The sequence below is a fragment of the Melospiza georgiana genome, chromosome 6, assembly GCF_028018845.1.
Source record: "Melospiza georgiana isolate bMelGeo1 chromosome 6, bMelGeo1.pri, whole genome shotgun sequence".
NCBI lineage: Eukaryota > Metazoa > Chordata > Aves > Passeriformes > Passerellidae > Melospiza > Melospiza georgiana.
Window position 1 is genome coordinate 37251743 of NC_080435.1, and position 26284 is coordinate 37278026.

At 41.6% G+C, this 26284-nt stretch overlaps 2 protein-coding genes across 9 annotated transcripts in view; one reads left to right on the plus strand and one right to left on the minus strand.

Annotated features, from left to right (window-relative positions):
• STRN3 (striatin 3) overlaps nt 1-3091 on the minus strand; it is a 60170-nt gene extending 57079 nt beyond the window's left edge. For 2 of the 4 annotated variants that reach the window (XM_058027346.1, XM_058027345.1), the window contains exon 1: nt 2724-3089. In XM_058027346.1, coding sequence (XP_057883329.1) covers nt 2724-3044 — 321 coding nt within the window. In that variant the 5' untranslated portion in view covers nt 3045-3089. Of the gene's footprint in view, nt 1-2723 lie in introns of all 4 variants that reach the window. The other 2 variants (XM_058027344.1, XM_058027343.1) reach the window with 2 other exon arrangements.
• AP4S1 (adaptor related protein complex 4 subunit sigma 1) lies at nt 2496-25194 on the plus strand. 5 transcript variants are annotated; one of them, XM_058027349.1, is made up of 8 exons: nt 2496-2585; nt 8525-8671; nt 9191-9216; nt 10367-10567; nt 11947-12033; nt 12858-12926; nt 15989-16000; nt 24464-25194. In XM_058027349.1, the coding sequence occupies exons 4-8, from the start codon at nt 10430-10432 to the stop codon at nt 24590-24592; spliced, it is 435 nt and encodes a 144-aa protein (XP_057883332.1). In that variant the 5' UTR covers nt 2496-2585; nt 8525-8671; nt 9191-9216; nt 10367-10429; the 3' UTR covers nt 24593-25194. The 5 variants fall into 5 exon arrangements, with proteins under 5 accessions (XP_057883332.1, XP_057883330.1, XP_057883334.1 ...); XM_058027347.1 differs by lacking the exon at nt 2496-2585 and adding an exon at nt 3257-3337; XM_058027351.1 differs by lacking the exon at nt 2496-2585 and adding an exon at nt 3257-3337 and having other exon boundaries at nt 9194-9216.
• Nucleotides 25195-26284: the final 1090 nt, after the last annotated feature.

A 26284-nucleotide genomic window follows, 5' to 3' on the forward strand; every position in this document is an offset into this window, starting at 1 on the left:
GCCATCACAGCCATGGCATAAACCCCAACCCAACAAAGTAACAAGTGCTTTATTTTAAATTTGTGTTCCATAGGTGGAACAACAACAACCAAAAAAAGTCATTACAAGAATCCAGACAGGTTCTGCAGTAACTGTTCATTCTATCTCCCTTCACCATCATCCCTCTATGCAAAGAGTGCTCCTACTAGAGGTGCCAATTCCCCCAGTCACTTGAACTACACAGGTAAAGAAAGGGGGTGGGTCAATAAACCACACAGGAGGCTCATTAATTCACACACAGATAAGAAAGCATCTTCTTCTTTGGAATAATAAATTCTTCTATTCAGAACACATAAATAAAATCACACACATTGCTAAGTCATTTGATTTTTCACATACTTTTTATAAAGCATGTTTAGCAAAGTTGTAAAGAACTCGCAATGGCCAGCACTGAGAAGCATTGTTTATAGTTTACTGTCATCTTGAGAGAATGAAGAAATAAGAATTAAATTACCTGCATCAGGTGAGTTGCAGGTAAATCATCCAATACTCACTTCCACATAAATTATCCACTGCCAAGCTATGGAATTCCTGTTTTCCTTCCAACCCAGAAGGCCTCAATCATCAAAAAACTCACACTTGACATAAGATTAACATTCTCATTAGCTTCAAGGGACAAAACTGCTGTTTGGGATCCAAACTATTAGTTTTACTGGCCACAAAATATGCTGTTACCTCACAAATTAAGTTGCAGAGCAAACAAAAAACCCACAGACCTAGTAAACACCTATCTTCAAAAAATATTCACAACACATTCCCGTATCAGTCTTCACTATTGTATAGTGTAAGACCTAAATGCAAGAGTGAGGTCCTCCTCCCCTTCTACCCTTGGCTTCCAAAGTTATAAAAGAACCAACCAAAACACCCTTGTGCACAGGCACTGTGCAGCAACTCTGCTGCCTCAGTGCCATGATATTTGCACATGTATGTCAATCAGCACATACATAATCAGGGTCAGAACTGCTGCTGTACCTCCACAGACACGCCAAAGAAATGGTATGGCCATGGACAACAAACAGCAAGCACAAACAAAAAGCAGCAGAGCTGGCTAAGAGTGCATCAGGGAGTCCAGAGGCCACTTGAGTTCGGAGAAGCACTTGATCAGTCAGAGACAACTTTTCAAGTCTCCAGAGTACTCTTCATGTTAGGGTACACCAGTACCTCGTTTTTAAGTAACAAGCCCATACCTAAAACAAATATTTCAAGGTGGTTTGATCTGGTAATGAATAACACTAAGTAACTTATTTATAACATGCTATCTAACATATCACTAAGATGCTAGAGAAAACGGGAAACAGCCAATTGCTCTTCACTAAAAACACCCACCAATGTTCACCACGGATTTTAAATTCAGCCATTTCACGAGGTTTAAAATGGTAAGACTTACAGTAAGTGAAACAAACAGTAAAACCTCTTTGGGTTTTAATTCTTTCTTAATTATAGCTATAACAAAAACAATGCAAAATACATGCTTATTATAGAGCCAAGAAGTTCCTAAAGAATTGCCCAGGCTCAGGCCTACTTCTTAGTTCTTAAATCTGAAAGTATATGCCTTGCAAACACCAGCTGCTGTTGCAGTGCAATTTGATGGAATGCTACTTCAAGACCATAAACATTCACTCAGTACAAAAATCACAAAAAATTTCTGGAAGCAATGAAGTCTGCTAATATATTTTTACATTTTTATTATGTACATTTCTGTCCTATAAAAAGATAATAGCTCCTCTGTGGATACCTCACATTCAGTGGATTTCGCAATCTGTTCATAAACTGGTAATAGTCTATGCATGATTTTTTTTTACTTGCAAAAATAATTAGCAAAATTATCCTATTACTAAAAGCAAACGTTAGTGGCAAGAAATGCATATTGCAACTCCAACACTTGCTCTCTATCCTGAAAAGTTAGCCAATTTTCGTTCCCAAGACAAAGCTGGTTATTTTCGTGTATGCTGAAATGACCACACCGCAGACTTATCGATTCCTCGCTCTTCTCCGATATGAAATCTCCAAAGAAGCGAGTCCAAAAGAAAGAGAGAACAAATTTGACCCGTGTCTAATTGCATGCCCAGCTAAGTCTTTCACTTAGGAATTTCCTGAACTCCTTTTCCTCGTCCTGCCCTAGCTCGGGAGGCAGGGCCGCCTCCTAACTCCCTCTTTTCCCTCCAAAGCCAGAGCTCGCTGGGCTGCAGGGAGGCGTCAGCGCCTCCTCCCAGGCCCGGAGGCTCTGGCTGCCGGTAACCCGCACGGGCCCGAGGAGCCCCGGAGTCATTGTGCTGCGGGAGCCGGCCGCAGCTGTCAAGGCGCAGCGCAGCTCGGCCCGCGGGCGGGGAGGAGGGGAGGAGGGTCACGGCCCAGCGCCGCCCGCCCGCCCTTCCCGGGCCGCGCTGCGGGCCCCGCTCCGCGGCTCCGGGCGAGCGGCCTGCGGGGCCGGGGCCGCTCCGGAGCCGGGCGGGCGCCATGCTACAAACCAAAATGGCTGCCCCGGGGAGGGAGCCGGGCTCGGGCCTCCGCCGGTACCGCCGCTCCGCCCGCCGGACCTCGCCCAGGTACCGGCCCCGGGCCAGGGCGAGCGGCTCGGCCCCCGCGGACCCCGCTCGCCCAGGCAGCGCTGCCCCCGCACGCCGCGCGCGGCCCGGCCCCCGGAGCCGGCCGGGCCAGTCCCAGATCGCCCCGGCCCCCCGTACCTGGAGCTCGGCCCGCTCCACCTCCCAGTGCGCCCTCTCCATCTCGAAGCGAGCCCACTCGTGCTGGATGTAGTGCAGGATCCCCGGGATGGTGTAGTGCTGGGGCCGGGACAGCTCGGCGGGGCCCGCCGCCTCCTGACCGGCCGGGGCCGCGGGGCCCTGGGGCTGCGGCTGCTGCCCTCCTCCTCCGCCGGCTCCGACCCCCACGCAGCCCCCACCCGACTGCAGGTTCATGTTCCCACCCGCCTGCGGCGGCGGCTGCTGCGGTCTCGGGGCGGCCGCCATCCCACCGCCTCCTCCGGCTCCTGGGTGCTCGTCCATTGTCTGCGGGGAGCCCTCCTCCTCGTCCCGCGGCGGGGGCCAGGAGCAGGGGCCGGGGAGGGGGCGAGCGGCGCTGGCTGGGGCGGGGAGGAGGGGGCGGGCCGGGCGGGGGGGCTGCGCCGAGCGGGTCCGGGTATCAGCGCAGCGCGGAGCCGCCGCCAGCCGCCATTACAGCCCCGCGGCCCTCCCACCCTCCCACCCGGCCGGGCGGGGAGCGAGCGGCGCCTGCCGGGAAACCGCGGCCTGGCCTCCGCCGCCGCCTGCGCCGCCCCACGCGCCTGCGCGGGAGGGAGGTGAGCGCCGCGCGCGGGGGGAGCGGGACGGGCGCGGGGAGGCGGCGGGGCCCGGAGCTGCCTGCGGCGGGGCGGCCCCGGCTCCTCCTGCGCCCGCCCCGGGCCGGTCGGTGTCGGGGCTGGGACCGGGGCGCGGCCCGCGGGTTCCTCTGTGCCCCGGGTGACAGTCGGAAGTGGCGGCGAGGCTCGGTTCGCCCCGCCGCTCGGGAGTGCCCAACGCCTGGAAGAGCCGGCGGGAATGCGGCCAGGCCGGGGCCTGCGGCCTAAAGCGACGCGCAGGCAGCGTAGCGCGGGCCCAGCACTTCAGTGTTTGAGACTCTGCGCGGTTTAATGGTGCGCTGAGTTTGCCCTACAAGGAGGTGGTTTAGAATAGATACATTAAATTTATGCTATGTTTCTGGAAGCTGGCTAATCTCTGGTTATCTTCGTGTGTGTATGATGCATTCCCCCCTTGAGGAGGAGGAGTGCACCATGGTCGCTATTCAAAACTCCTCCACGTGAGGATGCTTTTGCAAGAAATTGCTGGTCTATTTTATCTGCCTCAGTTTTAGCAGTGATAGCAATGCAGTATTGGAGGCTGTAGTTTGAATATAGTGAAATTGCCTTGATTGCAAAATACCACTCTGAAATGTAATACGTAAAATTATCATCACATCCCATTTCAAATGATCCATAGGTCATCCATTTTAAGTAAAGTAGGTCTTTGGTTTTGCCTCGCTTCAAAATTTTTACATGCTGTACTCATTCGCTACATGGGTAGTTTCCTAAAAAAGGTTGATTCTTGACAGACCTGGAATTTTGTTAATTACTGGAAAAAAGCACTGTTTGTCTTAGTACTGGTGTTTCCTTTCATTACCAATCTCTCTTTAGGTGTGTATTGATGGTTCACTTAGTTCATCCCGTCCTTCCTTTCTTCTCCATTAAATCATTTCCTACTAAAATGTCATTGTCCATTCTTCCTGATTCCATACTGATTAGGCAATCTAAGTCCAGCTCCTTTCCACCTCAGCTGATTTCTTTTTATTGTCTAGTGACAGTTACCTAGTCATTATTAAAAACTGAGACTTAGCTCATAACTAGTTTAACCTTTTGTTTAGCTGCAGTTGTTCAGGACATTGCTCATTCCTGAGTATACAGGAATTATTGCAGTTTAATTCTGTTACTATATTCAGCCAGCATTTTGACAACAGCAAAGGAAAACATTTTTGTTCTTTCCTTCCTCTCTTGACTTCCCTAGATAATTAAGGTTGCTTTTTTAAAAAATCCCTGTCCTGAAACTGAACACAGTATTTTATTTTAAAGCCATGCAGACATACTTGTTTCATCTTTTTGATGAATTGTTATGGGCAGAGTAATAAACTAGACTACAAAAATTACTCTTACTGGTAAATTTAAAATAATATGTAATTTTATTAAAGCCTTGTTCACTGACAGAACAAAAGTAGAAAGACCAAGGGTTCTGATTCTGTATGTGGTCTTCATTTGCTACATGGCTTTGTGCAATAAATCTATAGGAAGGTCAAATATAAAACGAAAAATATAAAAAATACTTGTTACTTTTGCTACACCTCCTTGTGCTTCATGCCTGTATCATTTAGCCACTTTAAAATTTTCATTAATGCTTTAATACCAGTTTAACTGATTTTATTCTACATTTGGTGAAGGGCATGGAGGGGAAGGCATATGGGGAGCAGCTGAGGTCACTTGGCCTGTTCAGCCTGGAGGAGCACTGAGGGGCACCTCACTGCAGTTACAGCTTCCTTGTGAGGGGAAGAGGAGCAGCAGGCACTGAGCTCTTCTCTCTGGGGCCCAGTGACAGGTCCTGAGGGACCTGAGAGGGTGGCCTGAAGCTGTGCCAGGGGAGGCTTAGGTGGGATATCAGGAAAAGGTTCTTCACCCAGAGGGTGGTTGGGCACCAGAACAGGCTCCCCAGGGCAGTGGTCAGAGCGCTAAGCTGGGTGAGTGACAGAGTTCAGGAAGCTTTTGGACAATACCCTTGGGCACAGGATGTGACTCGGGATTTTCTGTGCAGGGCCAGGAGCTGGACTCAGTGATCTTTGCCAGTCCCTTCTAACTCAGAATATCCTATGATTCTACTTTCATACACACATAAAGTGCCGTTAGATTTCTGCATCCGGAAAATCAACTTGCTTGGAGTTGGACAGAGAAGTACATTATTTGCCTATAGCTCTATCTAATATTTATTTTTAATTCTTGGTGAAGCAGTTCTGAAAATATGTAGTCATGCCATTTCTTCTTTGTGAGATTTTATCTCTTACATTCTAGCTAAGAGCCCTAGAATGTTGCAAACCTTTCTTAGACTGAAATAACTAAAATACTTCTAAATCTGTAGACGTTGACTGGAGTGGTTTTTGTTTGAGAGACACGTGTCTTAATTTGAATTGCAGCTGTACTGCAAGTACAATTCAAACTTAGGTTGTGTTTCTTTTTTTATAATTTATGTGTCAGATTATGTATAAATATTGGCGAAATCTGTGACAAACTAAATTCAGTGCTTGTATCTATACCAGAGGAATAATTAAAATTGTATTTAAAATATACTTTATATTACTGCATGTAGAATCAGCTGGGTTGGCCTTCTGGGAGACTTAATATCTTTTTATCTGCAGAACAGGTATTGCAGGCTTTGCCTCTCTGTGAGGTCTCAGCTGTTATCTGAAAAGGAGTGTCACTCAAACAGGGACAAGTTACTTGGAGGTGTCTGATGTGGTTGTGCAGCTGCAGAGCTGACACATCCTGGAAGCAGCTCCTGAACCATGTCAGCCTGGCAGTGTGAGTCACACAGGCCAATCATGATATGAATTTTCTCTCATAGATACTTATCTGCAAGAGATGCTTTAATGAGGGTGAGATCTAACACACTGTAACAGCTCATATTTGAATCTCAGTAGAAAAACTGTATGTCATCTGCATGCATGCCAAATTATCTTGACAGGATATTTTGTAGGGGAAGTAAAGGAGAGTGCTACGTAGTCACTCCAGAAGGTAATTTCTTTTGAAGGAAAGTTTGCAGTTGCCAGACTTGTTACATCTTCCCCAAGCCATACCTTCTGAGGTTTTTGTTTATAGGGAATCTTCATTCTGTGCTAGAGTTCCATAGGTGTTTTGTAGATTGGGTATGCAGGACATGCAAGGCAGCATATCCCATAGGCTGTTCTGAACAAAGTTTCTAATGCATGGCTGACTGGGATGGAGAGAGTTGGACTTGACAGTCCATCAGGATCTCGGTAGTCTCTCCCACTCTTTGGTTCCTAAGCACATTTGTGATGCAGATAGTTGTCCAGTGACCTGGAATGAGAGAGCCTATTCATTTCTGACAAACAGCCTTCAGATAGTAATGTCTTTTCATTACTAAAATGAGCAAAATAATGGCAGAGATATGAAAGGCTTGCATCTTGTCACCAATTCCCTTGAACCATATGATTCTGCATGCATAAAAGCATGGTAATCTGTGTGTGTGTGCGTGGGTACACGCAGACATGTGCGTGAGAATGCTCAGAAATGCGTGTAAGACTTCTACCAGAGGAAAGGTAGCTGGCTTTTTAAGCAGACTACTGATTTTTGATCATAAAAGGTAGCTTCTCAAATACAAAGAAGTTGGTGGAATGGGGTTTCTTTACCCATCAACATACACAGATATGCTTTTTGTTTGTTTATTATACTTCACTGGTTTCTGTACATCCTATATAAGCAAAATTAATTTTAATGTGTTTTCTGTATTTGAAACCAAGATGAAAAGAGAAGAAATGAATTTTGTTTGTTAGAAACAAAACTCAGTCATTTCCCTTTTGCCTAAATTATACAAGCAGATGCTTTTACTACTACAAGTGGGTTTTTTTCAGAATTAGTTCTAAAGGAAATAAAGAAACCCCTTAAGATGTTCTTAACACTAGCATTATTCTCAAAGTCAACTATGCTTGCATACTTTTTTTGTAAGTTTTTATAAAGCTATTATTTGAACTTGTTAATTTATTCCTCTTTTTCTGCACAAAATTGTGTGCTTGTGTTGCCATTTATATGAACAAAATTTCTGGTTGAAATCTTGAAGCCTATCTTTGAGACTGGTAGGAAAATAAAGAAATGGCTACACAAAGAGTGGACCTCTTTCCTACAGATTCAAAAGTTGTTGATTATGTTTTCCAATCCTATGAATATTACAGTTAACAGTTTTGAGGGCTGCTATGGTTCTACCTCTGTTGCAACCTTATTAGTTTTTTTTCTTTTTTTAATCTATTCTGGATAAGAGCATTTGTGCAGATTCTAAAAACAACAGTCTGGTCTTAATATTTTCATCTGTAAAACAATCCAGGCCATTCATAAGGATACATGCAGATAAAATAGTCATAACATCAGGAAGGGATTAACCATGTACAAAGATTAGGTTAATAAAGGAATAATTAGGATTAGGGGCCAATCCTGCAATAGGATCATACATATGAATTTGTCATATGTTTTGCTGTTATGTATTGCTTAACAGTAACTCAAAGTACAACAGCTCTGTCAGTGCTCCTGGAGTAGTTGTACTGTTCTCCCTGTCCTCCTTTTCTCAAGCCCTTGGTACCATTTATGACTAAATTATTAAAATAGCTTGGATCAAAACAGAGAACCATTAATTCCTGTTTCAGCAGCCCCGAACACAAAGATGAAGTGTGAAACTCAGATGAAAAAAGAAAAGCTGTCTACGCCCCTGTTGTTATCTGTTTAGCATGGACAGACGTCTTTTTCAGTTGGTCTCCTGTGTCTGAGCTTGCTTAAAACAAGGGGCAGCATTTCTGAGATTGTTTCTCTTTCATGCCCCTTTTTAAGCAGCTTTACAGTTTTGGGTTCCTTCTGTCATGAGGTTGGCTCTTGCTAGGGGGCTTTGTTCTGATCTGGAAGGAGTTGTTCATTCTTGTCCTTCTTGGAAGTTTTTTATCAAAAACTGACTACATCATCTTAGTATTTTAACTTATGCTTTTAAATAGTAATACATCTTATTGCAACTCTAACTTCAAAATAGAATGTGGGGGGGAAAAGAGCCATATACTAAACACAGCAAAGATAGTAGATGGTAGTCTCCCATTTAGTCATCAATGTCAGTCTACTTGCCTCCAACAGTGAAGGTCCCATCATATATTTCTGTCTGGGCCATTTTTTATCTCAATGACCTGGTTCATTGTTTCTCAGAGCCAAACTGTGCTGGTTCAGAAGCCCTGGGTGCAGTGCACAAGCCACGTGTGCCACAGCAGCAGCGGTGACCAGCATCCACAACTCTGCTGGGGGAGTGACAGAGCAGGAGTGTGATCCTGGAGAGGCTTCACGTGCCTGGAGGAGGTGAGAAGGCTCTGAGACTGTCATGACTCCAAATAGACTGTGCTATCTTGAGGACTGATCCTGAGCTATGTGTCACTCAAGAATGAATTCTCAGTATCAACTTGAATTAGTAAAAATACATTTGAAATTACATGTGGAAATCTAAACTTCTTTGTAAATAGAGTAAACCACAGTACACTGAGAAAAAAAAGGTCACTTTCCTGAGATCCAAGTGATGGCAAAAGAGGTGGCTTTTCAGAAAACAGTGACCACTGTGAATCAGAAGTAAGCACTAATTAATGTCAACACAATACATTGGGACTTGTTGCATCACTGTCATGAAAGATTTGTCACCCATGGATGGTGTATAGCCAGTTTATTCAAGTTGCTAGTAATATGATGCAGCTCCTATGGAGCTTGCCTTGTATTTTTTCTCCTATTGTTTATCTGCATTAAGATACACTGTTTTTACTGAAAGAGCTACACTGTATATAGATTGTGGATTCCTGATAGTTTTTTTCTGTTTAAACTTTGTCACAGAAGCTGTGAGACCTAAGGTGCGCCAGGTAAGGACCAACTCTTCAGAATGGGAAAAAAAGGAATAATTATTGCAGTAGTTGTTTTATTTCCAGTGCACAAACCTCAAGATTATTTGGGCCAATAAATCTGGGATGCAAATAGAAAGTCAGATGGAAAACATTACAGTGATTGTTCTCAGGCATTAAAGAAAATAACCCAGATCTTCTATTTCAAAAAATTACGTCTGCAGCTTACTCTATTTTCATGCTTTTCAAAACATCAGAGATGTCAGCTGTTTAGCAAGCAGATTCTGACATATGCTGCGCTCTTTTTAATGCTCTTTTTCATTGTATGTTGCATGTGGTATATTTTAAAGCTATATTTCAGTGGTGTTGGGTGGATCAATATTTATTTATATTGAGATAAAGCTCTTTTGAGTAATTAATGTGAACCAATTTCTCTTCAGCTATTGAAGATCCACACTTAGTTTTCATTAAGTGCAGAATTTACCTTTTGCATCAGGGTGAGAAATCAGACAAGAGAAGATGGTTTTCAATAGTTCCTGGATATATATAGTTATATATATCCAGGAGCTATATAATAGCTCAAGATATATATTGATACTGCAGATACCCAAATATTTAGGAGTTTCTCATTCTGCATTAAAGAAATGACCATATGTTGTTGCCCATGCATTTCCCTTTGTCATCTCTCCATTCAATTTGATGTGTCAATGGGAAGAATGTAACTGTTAAATACAAGTTGGGAAGGGGAAAAAGTGCTTATGGGCAAATTTTGCTCTTAGGAAGTGCATTAGTCTGGTTTGGTACTGGGCAAATTTCTGATATTTGCAAACCAGTTAGCATGCAGGAAGAAAATGATCAGTAGATTTATGGTTATGAAGAAGTAATTGTTTGCTCCTCCAATTTCCCAAATCCTATAAAAAATTAATTTGATTGAAATGTGCAAATTTCAAATGTGAAAGCTGTTATTTTTTAGATAGTTTGTGAATAGTTGTGTGGGGGAAAAAGGGAGTTTTTCCATGGGATGTGTGCAAAGATTTGAGATTTTTTTTTTCAATGTTGTGTATTTTGGCAAGAAACTTGGTCATAAGTATATGCATACCTGGGGTGGATGGCTTTTAGAAAGTCTTTATTCCTGTGTATTACTACTTTTTTTTTTTTTTTCTACTCCCAGAAATACTTCTCCTGATTCCTGCACCCAAAATTGAAATCTACCACTAAAATCAACAAAAAAGAAATGATAAAATTTTTTCTTATGGTTAACAAACAAGGTCAAACAAGACTGTCCAGGTATTATGAGCATGTAGAAATTAATAAACGGACAGTACTGGAAGCTGAAGTAATCAAAAACTGTCTCTCTCGTTCAAAGGATGAGGTAGGTTTTGTAGGTTTTATTTTATCCACATCTCACACCTTTCCTATTGATAATTCTGAAACCTATCAGTGTCTATCACAGGTCATTATCTCATTTGTACCCACAATATAAAAGATTGAGTTTCTAGATTGTGGGTTCAGTCAGTTGAACTGTTTTTCTGTATTGAATAAATATGTTTTTCTGAGGCTTTCAGAGACTTTGGAGTTGTGTGTATCACTGTCATGAAGATTCCTCTTCTTTGTTTGAAGAAGCTCAGAGGTCATGACAAACTCATTTTTATTAGTATTATTGCTGGTTTTACTGAGATATTACAGTTTTGCCTGGAGGTAGAGGGCAGAGTACTGACAGCTCCGAGTTTAAACTTAGGGGAGAGGATCCCAAATTATGAAAACATTATCTAAAGCACAGGAGAGTTTGGAAACACAAATTTTTAGGCCTCTGTATTAGACTTCTTTATTCAAAAGAAGTGTTTACGTGTTCTGCAAGAAAGAAAACATAGAAGTTGAAAAATTTTTTGGATGAAAGTTGAGATTTTCATTGCTCTCTTTAATTAAATCAGTGGTTCTTTAAGAAAAGCACCAAACTTTGGCACATTGACTTGAATTAGAGAAGAAGTATGGGACTTGGACAGTGAATGAAGTTTATTGGTTTCAGTTCTGAAGTCAGCTTCTTTACTTTTCCTTAATGTTGTGTGTCCTTGCACAGCACTCCTCACATACTTCATTCTAGCAAACCTCAATCAAAATAGCAGTTCTTACAAGCCCCTTAGTTGGCAGCTTTGATAGTGGCTAAAGAAAGGAATATCTTCGTGCTGCTGCTGCCGGGGCATTTCCGAGCGCAGCTCCGGCGCAGGAGGAGCTGCCGGCGCTGCCGCTGCCATTTCGACGGCGCGGAGAGAAAAAGCGGCGGCAGCTCCTCCAGCGGCGGGAAACGGCGCCATCTCCTGGCTCCCTCCCGCGGGGAAACGTGTTCATTCCCCGCTGGGTCTGGAAGTCTAGTATTTTTAATTTTTACATTAAAATATCGATACTTTTTTAAGTAGGAAAATTACCTTTAGGTCTCTTTTTGAAAGGGCTTGCAAATGAAAATTGTGGGAAAGTACTGGATGCCTTTATATCACCAAACAAGTCACTTAAGTTCTGCATGTTTCAGTTTCTCCATTTAAAAAGTGGTGGCATGTTTTCTGTCAGCAGATGAAAAGTGTGGTGTAACAGTTACTGTGCTAAATTTCTTTCAAGTTAAAATCGATGAATCTTGGCAAATCCATGTTCACTGTGGGTCTTACGAACCTAAAGCTCAGGTCCCTTGAGCAATGTGCTTTATACTGTTGTATGCTTAAATGGCAGCTGCTGTATTTGACTGATTTTGCTTTTGCCTAGTGCTCTTTTGTTGAGTATAAGGACTTCAAGCTGGTGTACCGACAGTATGCGGCCCTTTTCATAGTTGTTGGCATCGACCAGACAGAGGTAAGAAATTATGTACTCTCTTGCACTTAACATTCATAGTGATTATCGCAGCCTAGAACTCAAGTCTTCATCCAGTATGGAATTTTTCAATTGCAATTAGAGAATTTCAAGGAGTCAATGTAAAAAATTCTCTCTTTTTAATGTCCTAAAGAAAAAGTTCTTGTACTGTCAGATATAAAATGTCAATTTATTTTACTTTTCAAAAAGGGAAATTAAAAAAAAAGGTATCTGAAACCTGACAAGTACTGCTATTTCATATGTCCAGGTTGCACCTGGGAGTCTTAGTGTTTGCATTGATGACTCAAAAATTAATTCAGAAATTAATTCAGCACTTACTGTTGGAGACCTTAACAGGGTGGTGTGGAAGGTAGCTGCTGCCTACCACAGTATCTTCAAGTCAGGGTTATCATGGCAGGCAATTTGGGACAAATTATTTGGGCTTTGCTACAGAAATTGCCCAGCAGAGGCTGGCTCTGTGCTGCAGCTGGCTAGTGTGACTTCAGCATGGGTAAGCTTAACCTAGTTAGCAGTGTGTGTCCATAGAGCTGAGCTGGGAGGGGGTGGGACAAGGGCTGCAGGGGGTGGCAGCACCCGGTGGGAGAATCCATTGGCTGTTCAGAGCTGCTCTGTGTGGCCAGCCCAGAGCTCCTGCCCTGAGCACTGCCCAGGGGTGTCCAGCTCTCAGCACCTCAGCTGGCTGACTACATGGCCTGAGCTTGCTCTATTGCCTAATGGCTTTTCATTCACCACAAACTGAATTAACACAAAGAATACTAGTACATTTTGTAGATGTTGATTTAATATTCTGTTGGTTTTAATTTCAGAATGAGATGGCAGTATATGAACTAATTCATAATTTTGTGGAAGTTTTGGACAAATACTTCAGCAGAGTGGTGAGTGAGACACTGAATCTGTTACGAAACACTTTTTCTCTTTCAAAACTTGGTGGAAGTGTAATTTCAGAGACTAAATCAAAGGAGAAAAATATTTAATATTTTAGAATTTTGATAAATATTATCACTGTAGGGAAAGGCAGTATGAGCTGATTTTTCAGAGAAGTGAAAGTATACATGGGTTATAAATTATCAGATAAGGAATACCAGAAATATTTCTGTTAGAAAAGGGTTTATGGGTTTTATGGGGTTTCTTTGGGTCATATACTCTTAAGTTAGCCATGGGCATTTTATAAGTTTTAAAGAAATAAAGTGGGTATACTTTGCAGTTCTTATGCACTTTATAGCATTATATTCCCCAAATGAACTTCATTCAATTTTAAGATGGTGTAAGCATGAAGCAGGGAACTGACATCACTCTCACTGAACAAGATCAGAGGAATGGAGCAAAAGAAACCTCAAAAACCAGTCTGTACTTGTACTCCCCATATTGTTGTCAGGCAAGAGTGGATATCTGATAAAACAACTATTATAGAGATAGTAATTTTGTTAAGGATTCAACATCAGACATGGCTCCATTTAAAATGACACTCTTCCTTTTGGTGGTGACATTTTTTTGCTTGCTTGTTTTACAAAGTCTGAAAATGCAGCATTGTAATTCTGGTTGGAACATTTTCTATTTAATATAGGGTTTGTAATAATCTTGTTACCAAAAAAAATTGACTGGAATCATACTTGGCACAGTTTCAGTTATCCTCTGCTGAAATGTGTTGGATATCCCTCTCAGACAAGAGGACTGGATAGTTTCCTCTGTAGTCCATGTACTTGAGGGTACTACACTGGTAACTGTACATACAAAATATCAGTATGCAGGTTCTATAACTGCTTTCCCAGTTCTAGTACTGTAGCAGGCATGGCAGAGCTCCCTCTGTGAATTCAAGGACGTGCTTGACAAAGTCATCTGCTCCCTTCACTCTTTAGATGCTTTAGGCTGTTATCTCAACCGACGTTGCCCCAGCCATGGAAACTGCTGGCACTAAGTATATCCCTCTCTGACTGCACTGAGCTCAGAATTTCTCTTAAAATTGTAGTCCCAGACTAAGCAGTGATGACTAGGAATGGGATTAGATCTCAGCAGCACAGGAATGCACAATAAAATTTAGTCTTATTTGTCTGATTGAGTTAATAGTTTCCAACCACCTCTCAAATGTTATCAATTAAAGCAGAGCAAAAATAGATGTAGTTCTTATACATATAAATGTAGTATATATATAATACTTTGAACACACATATAACCCAACCACTGATAGCTGCTGGAAATGTGCTGAGTTCATCATACCAGAGGGTTTTTTTTTTTTTATTTTCCATATCCTTTTGGGTTTGACACAGCGGAACCTAAAAGGGGAGTGCTAAAAGGAATCTCATGCCATTTGATGGTTCTGGTTTTCATATCATATAACACAATAAATGGCAGAGCACAAAGACAAGGGCTGTAATTCTAGGTGGGGTTTCTGGCAGTAACCACAGAGCAGGAAAGGATAAATCTGTACTTTTACAAATTACTGTTTAGGATTTGCAGAATTTTAGCAGAATCCCAAATTATGATGATGGCAATGGAGACAGAACCCTGGGAAAGGAGAGAACATGTGTCCCACTCTAGAAGGACATTTTGTCATCTATTATTTTTAGACTTGAGAGCTTTAGACATTCTCATGTACTCTATTTTTATCTAATGGTGTTTACAGAGCTTGAATTCAGATATGAGAACAAACATAATTGGAATTAGGGGGAAAGCTTTCAAAGTGGCTTGTGAGATGTAATTCTCAGTCCCCTTCACTTTTATATGGCTACCCAAGAAAATTTCTGCATACTGGTCAGAATTTCAATGTCTCCAACTACTTTTTACTGCTGAGAAAACTTAAACTGATCAGGCCCTTAAAATGCAATTTCTGTGATGCATTAAAAACTTCTGATTGAAGAATGGCAGAGTTATTCAGCAGAGGCCTGTAGACTAGAACTAGTCCAATTTAGATCATCTTTAGACCACAGAAGTAATAGCAATTTTACCAGTAAAACCTTACCAGCTTTACTCTGCCTTAAAACCAGGTTTATACCATGAATGAAAACCACATTGTCAAACTCAATTCTCTCAGTAGCAGGTAAAGATTCCCTCTTTTAGAGACTGGGGAATCTCCACCCAACTCAGCAAGATCTTAAGTGCTAAGGCTGTGATTAAGTCTTTCTAAGTTTAGCTATTTCACTGAGGCACCTAAGTTAGAAATCTGGTCATCCTGAGCTCCCTTTACTGGCAGTGGAGACCGATGAGTATCTCGAGAAGGTGAGTCATGCCTCAAGTGTGCCGAGTCAACTGGGGAAGGTCCCCATCTCTGCTGTTGAATGCACAGAGACCATGAGGGCTTCTAACTCAGACATTTTGGTTAAGTGAGTAATACTGCTTGGGGTGAATCCAAAAATAAAAGGGAAATTATGACTATATGAAGAATTGTGTTGCTGGGGCTGGAGAATACTTAGAAGTGCTAAGGGTCCAAAGCTTGGAGTTGTCTTGCCTTTCCTAATATATGCAGCCACTACCACAGCCATGGGAATATACAGTGTCTAGATTTTGCTGTTGAAATGATCTGCAGTAACTACTTTAAATGTGTAAACTTGGCATTAACGTCCTGGTTTTGCAGAAGGAGGGAGAGAGAATATAGGGCTGGAACTGCCATGATTAGAGCTGCTGGTTTTCCACCCACTCACTCAGATGGCACTGCCTATATTCAAATTGTTGCTTGTAGGTGACCTCAGTGAGTTTTTTAAAGTAAAACATTAGCTTTGATTACAGAGACAGATAACACATGTAAAGCAAAGCAGTGATGCAGGAAAGAGCTTGTCATTGTCCAGTCCAGAACAGAAATCTGAATCACTATAAAATTTTCTGTCATTGTTTTGAAGACTTTCTTTATCCTTTGAAGGGATGTGTTATGTTTAATGATTATAAGATGAAATCATCTGAGATAAGCGATCAAAACATAACCAATGGCTGTCTCTTTTCCTTGCAGAGTGAATTAGATGTATCCTTTTCAGTATGAGAAATCCATTTGTTATCACTTTTTGGTGTATGTTCCAGTTCATACTGTCTTCATAACACTGACTGTCACTTAAGTCAATGCAGATGTTCACCAGTTCTGCACTTGGAGTAAGTAGCACCATTTTGGCACCTTTCAGAAAGCATAGGTGATGTTCACCTATTTAAATCCTCCATCATTAAAATAAGCCTGGTTCCATTTAAAGTAAGACACAGAGAGCTTGCTTTGAGAGAGCTAAATACATGAAAAGTTAAATTCATGGGGAACTTTGAGACTTCAGTAGTTTAAGGTTTCACTTTGAGTTACAATAAAATAGATATTGAAATTATTGTAATGACTGAATGTGTCTTGGGTCAAATAGCAGCACTATTTGTAAGATTATGTTTGCAGTTTGATCTTACTTCATGAAAGCAAGAAGTGAGTTTTACTGTCTGTATGTTTGGAAGGAGGGAAAAACGTGGGAGGAGAATATTTAGGAAACCAGGTGTTAACTTCTTTTCCCACTCCTACCCTTACACTGCTATATTTTCATGCTTATGTTTTGCAGGGTATTAATTAAAATATGATTTAAAACTCACCCAAATACAAATACTAAAATACAGTCCTGAACAATTAAACACAAATAGCAAGTAAATAAAACACAATACTGGAAAAATTAAATCAGGAGAATGTAGCACAGTCTTCCTTCTCAGTCCTTCCAATTGCACTGTGTGATGACTCTACTCCAGCAGTTCTTATGCTTATATTTGTTGTTGGTTAAATGCAGATCTGCTGGTAGAAGGAGTTTCAGTTACACACCTGAAATACAGTTGCCATCTTGCAATTAAGTACTGTCAAGTTATTTAGTTTATTTATGAATTACCACTTATGAAGAACATAGAAAAAGTCTGTAATTTTTCTTGTTCTTACTTCTTCACTGAAAAAGTAAAAAACAAAACAAAAAACAACAGGAAAGAATTAATTTCACTTTTGAAAATATTTTAAAGCTTGCTACATACTGTAACTCTGCCTCATTTGCTGACTATATATATACACACACACATACATATATATGTGTGTATGTATGTATGTTTGTACATACATTCACACATATTATCCAGGTTTCCTTCCTGAAATTTAGAAAATGCTGTGGTGTTAGTAAAACCCCCTTAAATTCACTGATACTATGAAAGAACAGTAATGATATTCCAGTGTGAAGGGACATTTAAGGTGTGTGAGCGATTGTAGAAATACAATTTTTGTATTCAGTTAGTTCTAATCCTGAACTATGTGTTCATGTATATGAGCTTTGCCAAATTAGAGACTGATCTGACCTATTTAGTAATTACACATAAAAAGAATCCCCTATGTTTCCAGGTAGTGTACTTTGATTATGCAGTTGCCTGATTATCTGAGTCATTTGGTATACTGACTATTCTGAATTCTGCTGCTGCCTCTGCTCAGCAATTTCCTACCAACAGCTCTACACTTTTGAGCTACTCCCACTAGCCCATTTAATAGCTGAAAAATGCTGCTGCATATCATGGAATGGTTTGGGCTGCAAGAGACTTGAAATGTCATCTAGTTCCAACCCCTTTGCCATAGGAAGGGACACTTTCCCTTAGACCAGGTTGCTCAGAGTTCCGTCCACCCTGGGTCTTGAACACCTCCAGGGATGAGACATCTGCAACTTCTCTAGGAAACCTGGGTAAGTCCCTCACCACCTTCACAGTAAAGATTTTTCTCTTAATATCTAATCTACATCTGCTCTCTTTCAGCTCGGAGCCATTTCCCCCTTGTCCTATCATTAGTAAACATCCCTGGTAAACATCCTGGTAAAACATCCCTCTCCAGCTTTCTTGTAAGGCTCCTCTTCAGATACTGGAATGCCCCAATTAAGTCACTCCTAAGTCTCGTTTCTAGGCTGAATAATCCCCATTCTCTCAGTCTTTCCTCATAGGAGAGATGTTCCACCCTTCTAATCATCTTAGTGGCCCTCCTCTGGAGTCCCTGCAGCAGCTCCCTGTCCCTGCTGTGCTGGCACCCAGAGCTGGTGCAGCCCTGCAGTGGCTCTCAGCAGAGCAGAGCAGAGGGGCAGAATCCCCTCCCTGGCCCTGCTGCCCACGCTGCTCTGGCTGCAGCCCAGGACACGTTTGGCTCTCTGGGCTGGCAGTGCCCATGGTGCCTCATGTGCAGCCTCTCAGCCAGCAGCACCCCCAAGTCCCTCTGGGCAGGGCTGCAGCACCAACACTGGGTCTTGTTAAACCTCATGAGGTTCCCATGGTCCCACTCCTGGAGCTTGTCCAGATCCCTGTGGATGGCACCCTGTCCTTAGTCTGCACTGTTTGGAGAAGTTGTTGCATTATATGCCAACACTAATGTTGGAAACAGGTGCAATACCATGTCTAAATGATTCCTGCAGAAATTTATCTACATGGGTCTCATCTGCATGATGATCTGAATATAAATATTCAGAAAATAGGAGTGTGTATTTCTAACTTACTTGGTCATAGTGGAAAAATACTGGAAAAGCTCATGTCTGATACATCTCTCCTTAACACATATGACATATGCACAAAGTATGAAGCTTTAGCATTCAGAAGTGCACTTTTTTGATATACATTTCAGGAACAACTTTACAATAAAACATCTTACTTTTATATATGTACAAAATAATCCTCCCACTTAGGAAGAGCTTAATTCTTAAGTTGAAAAGCTACCTAAAATAGTCCAAATGAGATACCCTCCCTTATTAAATGTAAAGCAGAGATGTAACTAAGATGAAGTGGATTGTTCAGGACTGTAATTTATTTTTGACAACAGCTTGAATAGCTGACCCAGAAGAACAATCTGGGCAAGTGCCTTTAGCTATTATTGCAGTGCAAGAAATAAACCATCAACCTGCCTTTCATAACGTGAAAGAAAATGTCCTCACCTGCGATTAAACCATTGCCTTTGCCAAATGGCCTCACACTAACTCTTGTGCTCAGTGCAGTTAGCTTGGATGCAAAATATCTGCTGGAGAAGGTGTCCTCTGTGGTCTGCAACAGTGAACACCAAGTACTATTTACAGAGTCTTTGTTTACAGAGTATCTTGCAGGAGACTCATAATTTCCTGACTCCCTGCTATTATTTTTGTGTACAGATCCATAGGAAGTTTATTTTAAATGTGATAGTGACTATTTTATATTGCCAGTAGTGTTTACTAACATGAAAAAAATAGCAGGAAATTACATGAACTCAAAACCCATTTAAAATAGACCATAATTACTAAGGCTATTAAGCCATGCACAGAGAAAAGCCCAGTTAAATCCAAAGACTGAGCCTATCACACAATTGAGATGTCCCTGGAGCCCACACCAAGCCTGCAGCACGTGCACTGCTTCTTGCAGCTCCCAGACACAGTGCATTACCCCAGTATTCCTGGCAATGCAGCTCCAGCAGGGGCAGAACTCCAGCTTTCATTTAGGTCCACACCTAAATTCATCCAGGGCATCCACACTATAACTCATGTCATGGTCTGTCTGGAGCCAGATGTCAGGAAGGGTGCCTTGGGCACAAGGCAGGGACTGGGGCAGATCTGAATCCTTCCCAACAAGATTTACACATCATGTTGGTGTGTGTGACATAGGCAGGTATGACGCTAAACAATGCATGAACAATTGCACAGTTCTCTCCTGTATTCTGCAAAAATGAACACAGATTATCTATTGGCTAAGTACTTGAGAACAGCCAGCTTTTTATAGAAGCTTTCATGTGTGAATTGTGAACCACTTAGCCATTTTATGATGTCTCTTTTCATTTTGAGAGTCAGTTGCACACTTACAAGTACCTAGGCTAGAATGACATTGGATTGTTTTTAAAATACCAGTAAGCAGCGTTGTTGGGCCAGCTGAATGAACAAGTACTGAAATTGTCCTTGGGGTGTTATGCCCTAATGTGTTAATAGCACTGGATAAGCCTCACTTTGTCTATAAAATAAGTGGGCAGGGTTTTCTGAAGCACTAAAACTCCGGCTTGGGTGGGGTAGGAACTACTTTCTTGCTATGATGACGACAAAAGAGACCATAAAAACACGTGTTAGGACAGCAGCTTTATAAGGAACAAAACACTGGTAAGTATGACAGTTTCTAAAATTACTAAAGGTAACTTTTCTATTGCCTGAACTGGTGAAAGCAGTTGAAGACATTATTAACTTCTAGAGAAACATACTTATGCTCCCCTTGTGGGAAGGGAGGGGGTGACAGAGCGCTCTAGGACTAAGCATCTGAAGAATGTTGTTTTGATCCAAAAAAGCCATTACATTCTATTGCAACTAGCTGCTGCTGCTCCTCCTAGGATAGATAAGAAGCTTTGATACAGGGAACACTTCATGTGAATCAACTATTCTTCAGTTCCCCGTGGGATAACACTGAGAATACAGTGCATTTAAGGAGTGTGAAAATTGAATGATGAATTCATTCTCTGAATTTATAAGGATGCACATCAGTTTGCACTGTAACATAAGTGGGTAAAATGGAAGCCTATAAGACTCGCTTAAAAATAGCTTAGTTGTTCTAGAATTTCACAGAATTGAAGGCACCTTTGTCTCCTATTTAATATCAGTGTAGTCATTTGAGAAAGAAATAGTCAAGAAAGCATTTAATGGGTTTCAGTGCCTTAAACATGCCTCCCCATTATAAAGGCTAAAAGTTATTGAAGGTGAACATTGGCAAAGGTAAGTCAGAATATGTGAGTCTAGACTAAATAAAGAAGCAACTCCAACTAATCTCTAGTTGAAGATGAATGTACATTATGGAAATCAAGGGTTTGTAGTGCTGTATATTCAGTAGCAAACCCTCTGCCCCATATGTACCTGTACTGTTATCTAGAAAGCTTTGTTTGTGCTCCTGGGTGTGGTCTGTGATCACAAGGTGCATTTCATCATCCCTTAAAGTGTGGACACATCCTTCAGTTACTTGTCTGGAAAACCCTGAGGTCTCTTAAAATGCCTCCCTAGGAAGAAGTTATTTATTACATGCAAGTCCTAGCTGTGCCTTTTCCCCTTCTTTCGTTCCCCTCTTCCCCGTTCAGCTGTCAATATACACAATACTTGTGTCACAGGGACTTCCTCTTAGTATGCATTTGCCGTAAAAGGGATAATAGAAAGTACATTAATGTCTTTGAGAAGGGGAACTCTAAGTTACCAAAAGCCAGTGTACCATTTAAAATGCCAGTTGTGTAGGTACCATTTACTTCTACTGCTTGGTATGCAGCTTGCTGCAGCATTGCCAGAAACTGGGAAGCCAAAGCCAGGGGGGACTCACCTTGGCCCAGGCTGGCATGTAGAGATTAACATGTTTTCCTCTGCATTCTTGTTTTAAAAAGTCCTGTTCTCCTCTGCCTGGATCTAGTGAAAGTCCCTTAATGCTCCATTTGTGGGCAGCCAGGATTCTTACTGGAAGCAGCACCTTAAATGACAGCTCTGGGTGGAGCACATGGCAGTGCAAACACCAAATACAGCTTTTTCCTGTTGCCAGCTGCTCAAACTGGTTTGCTTGGCTGCTTTCAGTTGGGTGTGGATTATGACTTCAGGGCTTTAAACCCTGACATTTGGGGTCACTTGCCAAACAAGTTAACAGGTGGGGAGGATGAGCCTTGCTAAGGATCAAATACATATCCCTCCCTGGGCAGGGCTTTCAGACATGAATGGCTGAGCTGTGTTGGGCAAGATGTAACCATAAAGCATAGGTGAAACTCACAGGAAGGGGAAAAGACAGAGTTGCTCCCTGTGCAATTCAGTTGTTTGCCAAGAACACTGTGGTGAAGGGAGGTGGAATGTTAGGTTGAGGGTAAAGGTTAAATGCTTTGTAACCTTCCAAAATCAAGTTGATAGATCTTTCCAGAATGGTATTAGTATCCCCATTCAAACAGCAGATGAAATTACTATTTCTGGAATGATGACTGTGAGACTACCATATTAGAGATGGACAGAAGTCATGCCACTTTTCTGCAATGGAGTAAGCCCATTTGGAAATAACCTGGAAAGGCCTGCAGGGAAATTGTCATCTCATTGAACCACTTTGGGTCTGAGTGAACCAGCTCCAACATTCTTTGCATGGGTACAGTTTTCCTTTGACGTGGTATTGGCTCTTCTGGAAATACAGCAGGGGAATAAACAGTGATGACAAAATGTCATTTAAAATGTGATTTAAATGTTTTCTTGAATGGGATAATGCAAAATAATAAGATGGGGGTGGCAGGTTGCTGCATCGTCACTGATCTTGGTTGATTAAGTTGTTTGGGTTTTAGATTTTTGGAACTGTTAGAGGAAGAGGAATATCTGGGCTCTGCCATGGAAACTGGGGCAGTGTGAATCAGTGGTAAAGTGTAAATATTAAAAGCCAGGAGGAGTTGGCTTTCTCACTAACAGAAACTGAATGTAATGTTATCTAATTTCCTTAACAGATCCTGTAGCCCAGTGCAGAGCAGTGCCAGAGGTCAACTAAGCAGCAAAACAGCTGTCTTTCTAAAAATTCTCACATTACTGTAATAAAGAAATCCTAATTTCTCAGATTAAAATATTTCTGTAAAGGCTGATTTACTCAATAAGTTTATCACAGCAAGAAATTTGGTTCAATCTTTTAACTGCCAAGCCAAGTAAAGTTACCACCTGTCTTTGGTGCCACAGAAATCATGACTGGAGTTGTAAGGACAGCACTGCTCCTCAGTATCAAAAGACACGATTTTTAGAAACAATGCAGGCCTATGGTCAGATTCAGGAAGAAGTCTGCTATTTAAAAAATTATTTAGAATTAAATTAGGTAGTTAAGTTTAGGTCAGCAGATTGGAAGCTAATGAACCATGGCCATCCCCAAGACCCTGCTGACAGCTGTAGTTTCTCACCTAACAGTAATTAGTAGAAGAGTTATCTGGGGACCTGAATTGTGCTGCTACACATACTTAGACATGCTGTGCTCTTGGTCAGCAGAGCACTTGCTGCTGGAGCAGTGCTGCAATTGCTTCCCCTTCTGCACAAACACACCAAGTAGTAGCACCAAGTTCAACCCAGAGCATTCACAGCAAGGAGGAACAAATACATAGATACCTGGCTCCTGAGCTGTTGTCATTTGCAGTTCAGTACTCACACTGCTCCAGCTCTTTGGCAGAGCAGTACGGCTGACTGCCAAAGTCTGAGCCACTGGCAGCCAGGAGACAGCAGTCTTCTTCAATGCCTGAGTTGTGTTCAAAAAATAAGACTGATATTTACCACAGAGAGCAGAGGAAATTCTTCATGATTTCAAAAACATGATTCTCGCTACTCCACTGATTAGCAGGGAAAACCACTAACATAAATAGAAACACTAGAACAAAACCAGGCTGTCTTTTTGAGTTCAATTCACAGTGTCATAAGTAGCAGAATGGGAGAGAAGACACTCAAGAGACTCTTCAAAGGAGGGGGAAGTGTTGAGAGATGTATTTAGCAGTTACCGTACAAAGTCTTGCTGGCTCCACTGCAGCAGTCCTCAGTACATGGCAAGGTTTAGAAGGTACAAAATGAAGGCAATGCAGAGCTGTTGTGCTCAGCATAGAACACATGTAAAGAGTAGCAACAGGTGGAGAGCAAGGCAGATAAAGGGTTATTCATGCTCTGTGCATGTATGTCAGTGAGGCATAACAGATGCAGCCAGCAGGCTGCTTTGCTGTGCCCATTTCCATTTCAGGTTCTGGTGATAAATGGCAACATCCCAATATTTTTTTCACAGCATAACCCTTGGCAGTTGTTCAGTGGATGTGCTGGACACTCATGTGTCATGACTGCCCACTTCATACCCCTGGAAGGCCTGTCATCGTTTGGTTTGTTTTGACACAGATGCTGTTAGATAAAGTTAGGGAAAGGCAAATGTGCTTATGGACCAATGTGCTTATTTATTTACTTTTCCTCTTCTTTATGAGATTTACTGCTAGATCAATGAGTCAACTTTATGAATCAGCATACTCCTATTAAGCTATGTCCAAGCAGATCAAATACTGTTAGTTATTCAGGGCAAGGAAATTTTGAGAATCTAGTGCTTAAGAACTTGCTAATTACCTTCCTTGGAGGAATGTAGAATTTTTGCATCTTCCCATAGAAGGTTGTGACCCCTTGATAACATTTCATATCTAGACAACACATGTCAGGCAGACAGTAAAATTAACCACCTACATCTAAGTGTAAGTTGACCTGGTTTTTGCCACTATGTGTTAGTGCTATATTCCAGGACAGGATACTGCTGGGGCTTCAACTTCTCTGATTCTGACCACTCTGTGATCAGAAAAAAGCATCAGTTGAACTGTTTCCTTAGCTTTATTAAAATAATGTTAAATAAACTAGAATAAATTAAGAAATACTGATTTTTGTTAATTTTCATTGAAGACTTAGGAGCCTGAGATTTTTTTCTGAATTATCTTCACATTGTTCAAAATACACTTAACTTGAAATGTTTCCAGATCATGTTCAATTTGGACAGAGTGCACATCATTTTGGATGAAATGGTGCTAAATGGTTGCATTGTGGAAACAAACCGGAACAGAATTCTCGCCCCTCTGTTGGTGCTTGACAAAGTGGCAGAAGGCTAGGAAGATGCAAGAGTGACTCAGTTTTACAAAAGATGGCAAAAGCATCAAGAATGTGCCCACAGCAGTTTTCTGCTTTTGCAAGACTGACTCATGCAACATTGAAATTAATTGGAAAATATTTTCCATTTCTTTTATACTCTGTGTACCCTATGGGAAAGATACAGCTAAACACGTGGATGCATTGAGATGCAGCTTTACTGACCCAGCAGAAATCTTCCTAGAATGGTCAGTAATTATAAAACATTTTGAGGACGAAAAAATGGCAACTTACCATGACTGACTAGGTATCCCTTTGAATTATGTAGTATCATGCAAGACCTAGAAGACAAAATACATAGAAATACAAACTCACACTGAGTTTCAGTCCTTCCCTAATCACCAACTTGATTTATTTTCATACAAATTTACTGTTAATAATAGTTCTGTGACTTTTATGCCTACTTTTGGACTATATCCATCCTTCATCAAAAAGCTGGTTTCCCTCCCTTTGCCATTCAAGTCATGGACACAAAAAGAAAAGTACAGATGTATTAAGTATTTCTGCATACTCTGCAAGTTGTAACTTATTTAGCACTTAAATATTATAATATTAATAAAAGAGAATTAAAATCAGAAGTTTAATGCTCTTTTGTCATGTTGGCTTCATAAATTACACAAAATCTTGTCCATTTTGGCACACCAGTGTACTTTTTTTTTCCTCTTGTATATGCTATCTATGCATCAAGATTAAAACTCTTACAGAAGATGAGTAATACAAAACATGTAAGTTCTCAGGACCAGGTAGGTACCGAATGAAGTCTCCCTTCTTGAGCAGGAAGCTGCAGCCACGCTCAGTTGCATTCCCAGGCATCCAGCATGCTGATTCACACTGCACACCACTCTGTCAGTCGGGGGCAGTTGGCAATCTCAGCTTACTTCCACACTTACCTTTGCAGAACTGTTATCTGCCTCCTCCTCCTTAACCTCCAGCCCAACCCTACAGAACAAGCGTATTCTGTGTGAAAGCACACCCTGGTCACATAAACACCACTCAGAAACCAGGGTCTAAGGAGCAAAGAGTGTTGTGTCTGAGAATAATCCACAGGGCTTTCACACAGCAACATGTTTATCAAAACAACGTGATGTTGGGACCGGAGCAGAGTTGCATGAACCTGGACACAGGTGTTTGTCTGAAGCACGTCAGGCACAGGAGTGGGCAGGACAGTGGATATTCCCCCTCCAATTCTGCATTAGGGAAAATCTAAAAAACAATGCTGTAAAGTCTTACAAACAATGCCATGAAAAGAAATCTGGCACCAGCCTGATGTGTATGGCGTAAGGCAGAATCTTTTGGCAAGCACCTCTCAGCAGTGGCCTGAGAAGAAGTTGTTACCAAAGACAACAAAGTAAAACTTATTACATAGATTCAACCACAATAGATTTTTTTTTTTTTTGGTATCAACTACTTGAAAATCTTTAAAACCCTATCTTGCTTTACCTTACTGTAAGCTACTCTTCTTCCAATAAACATCACATGCTAACACCAAGAAAGCCAGTCCAGCTCAAGTAAAGCTGAATCAGCTGTATCATCTGACCCAGATTTTATTCCAGTGCAATAAAGAGCTATAGTCTCAAATCACATGGGCTCACTGAAGAGCACCAAAACCTGCCACATGCAGGTGATCACTGCCAGATCACTCTTAAGAATTTCCA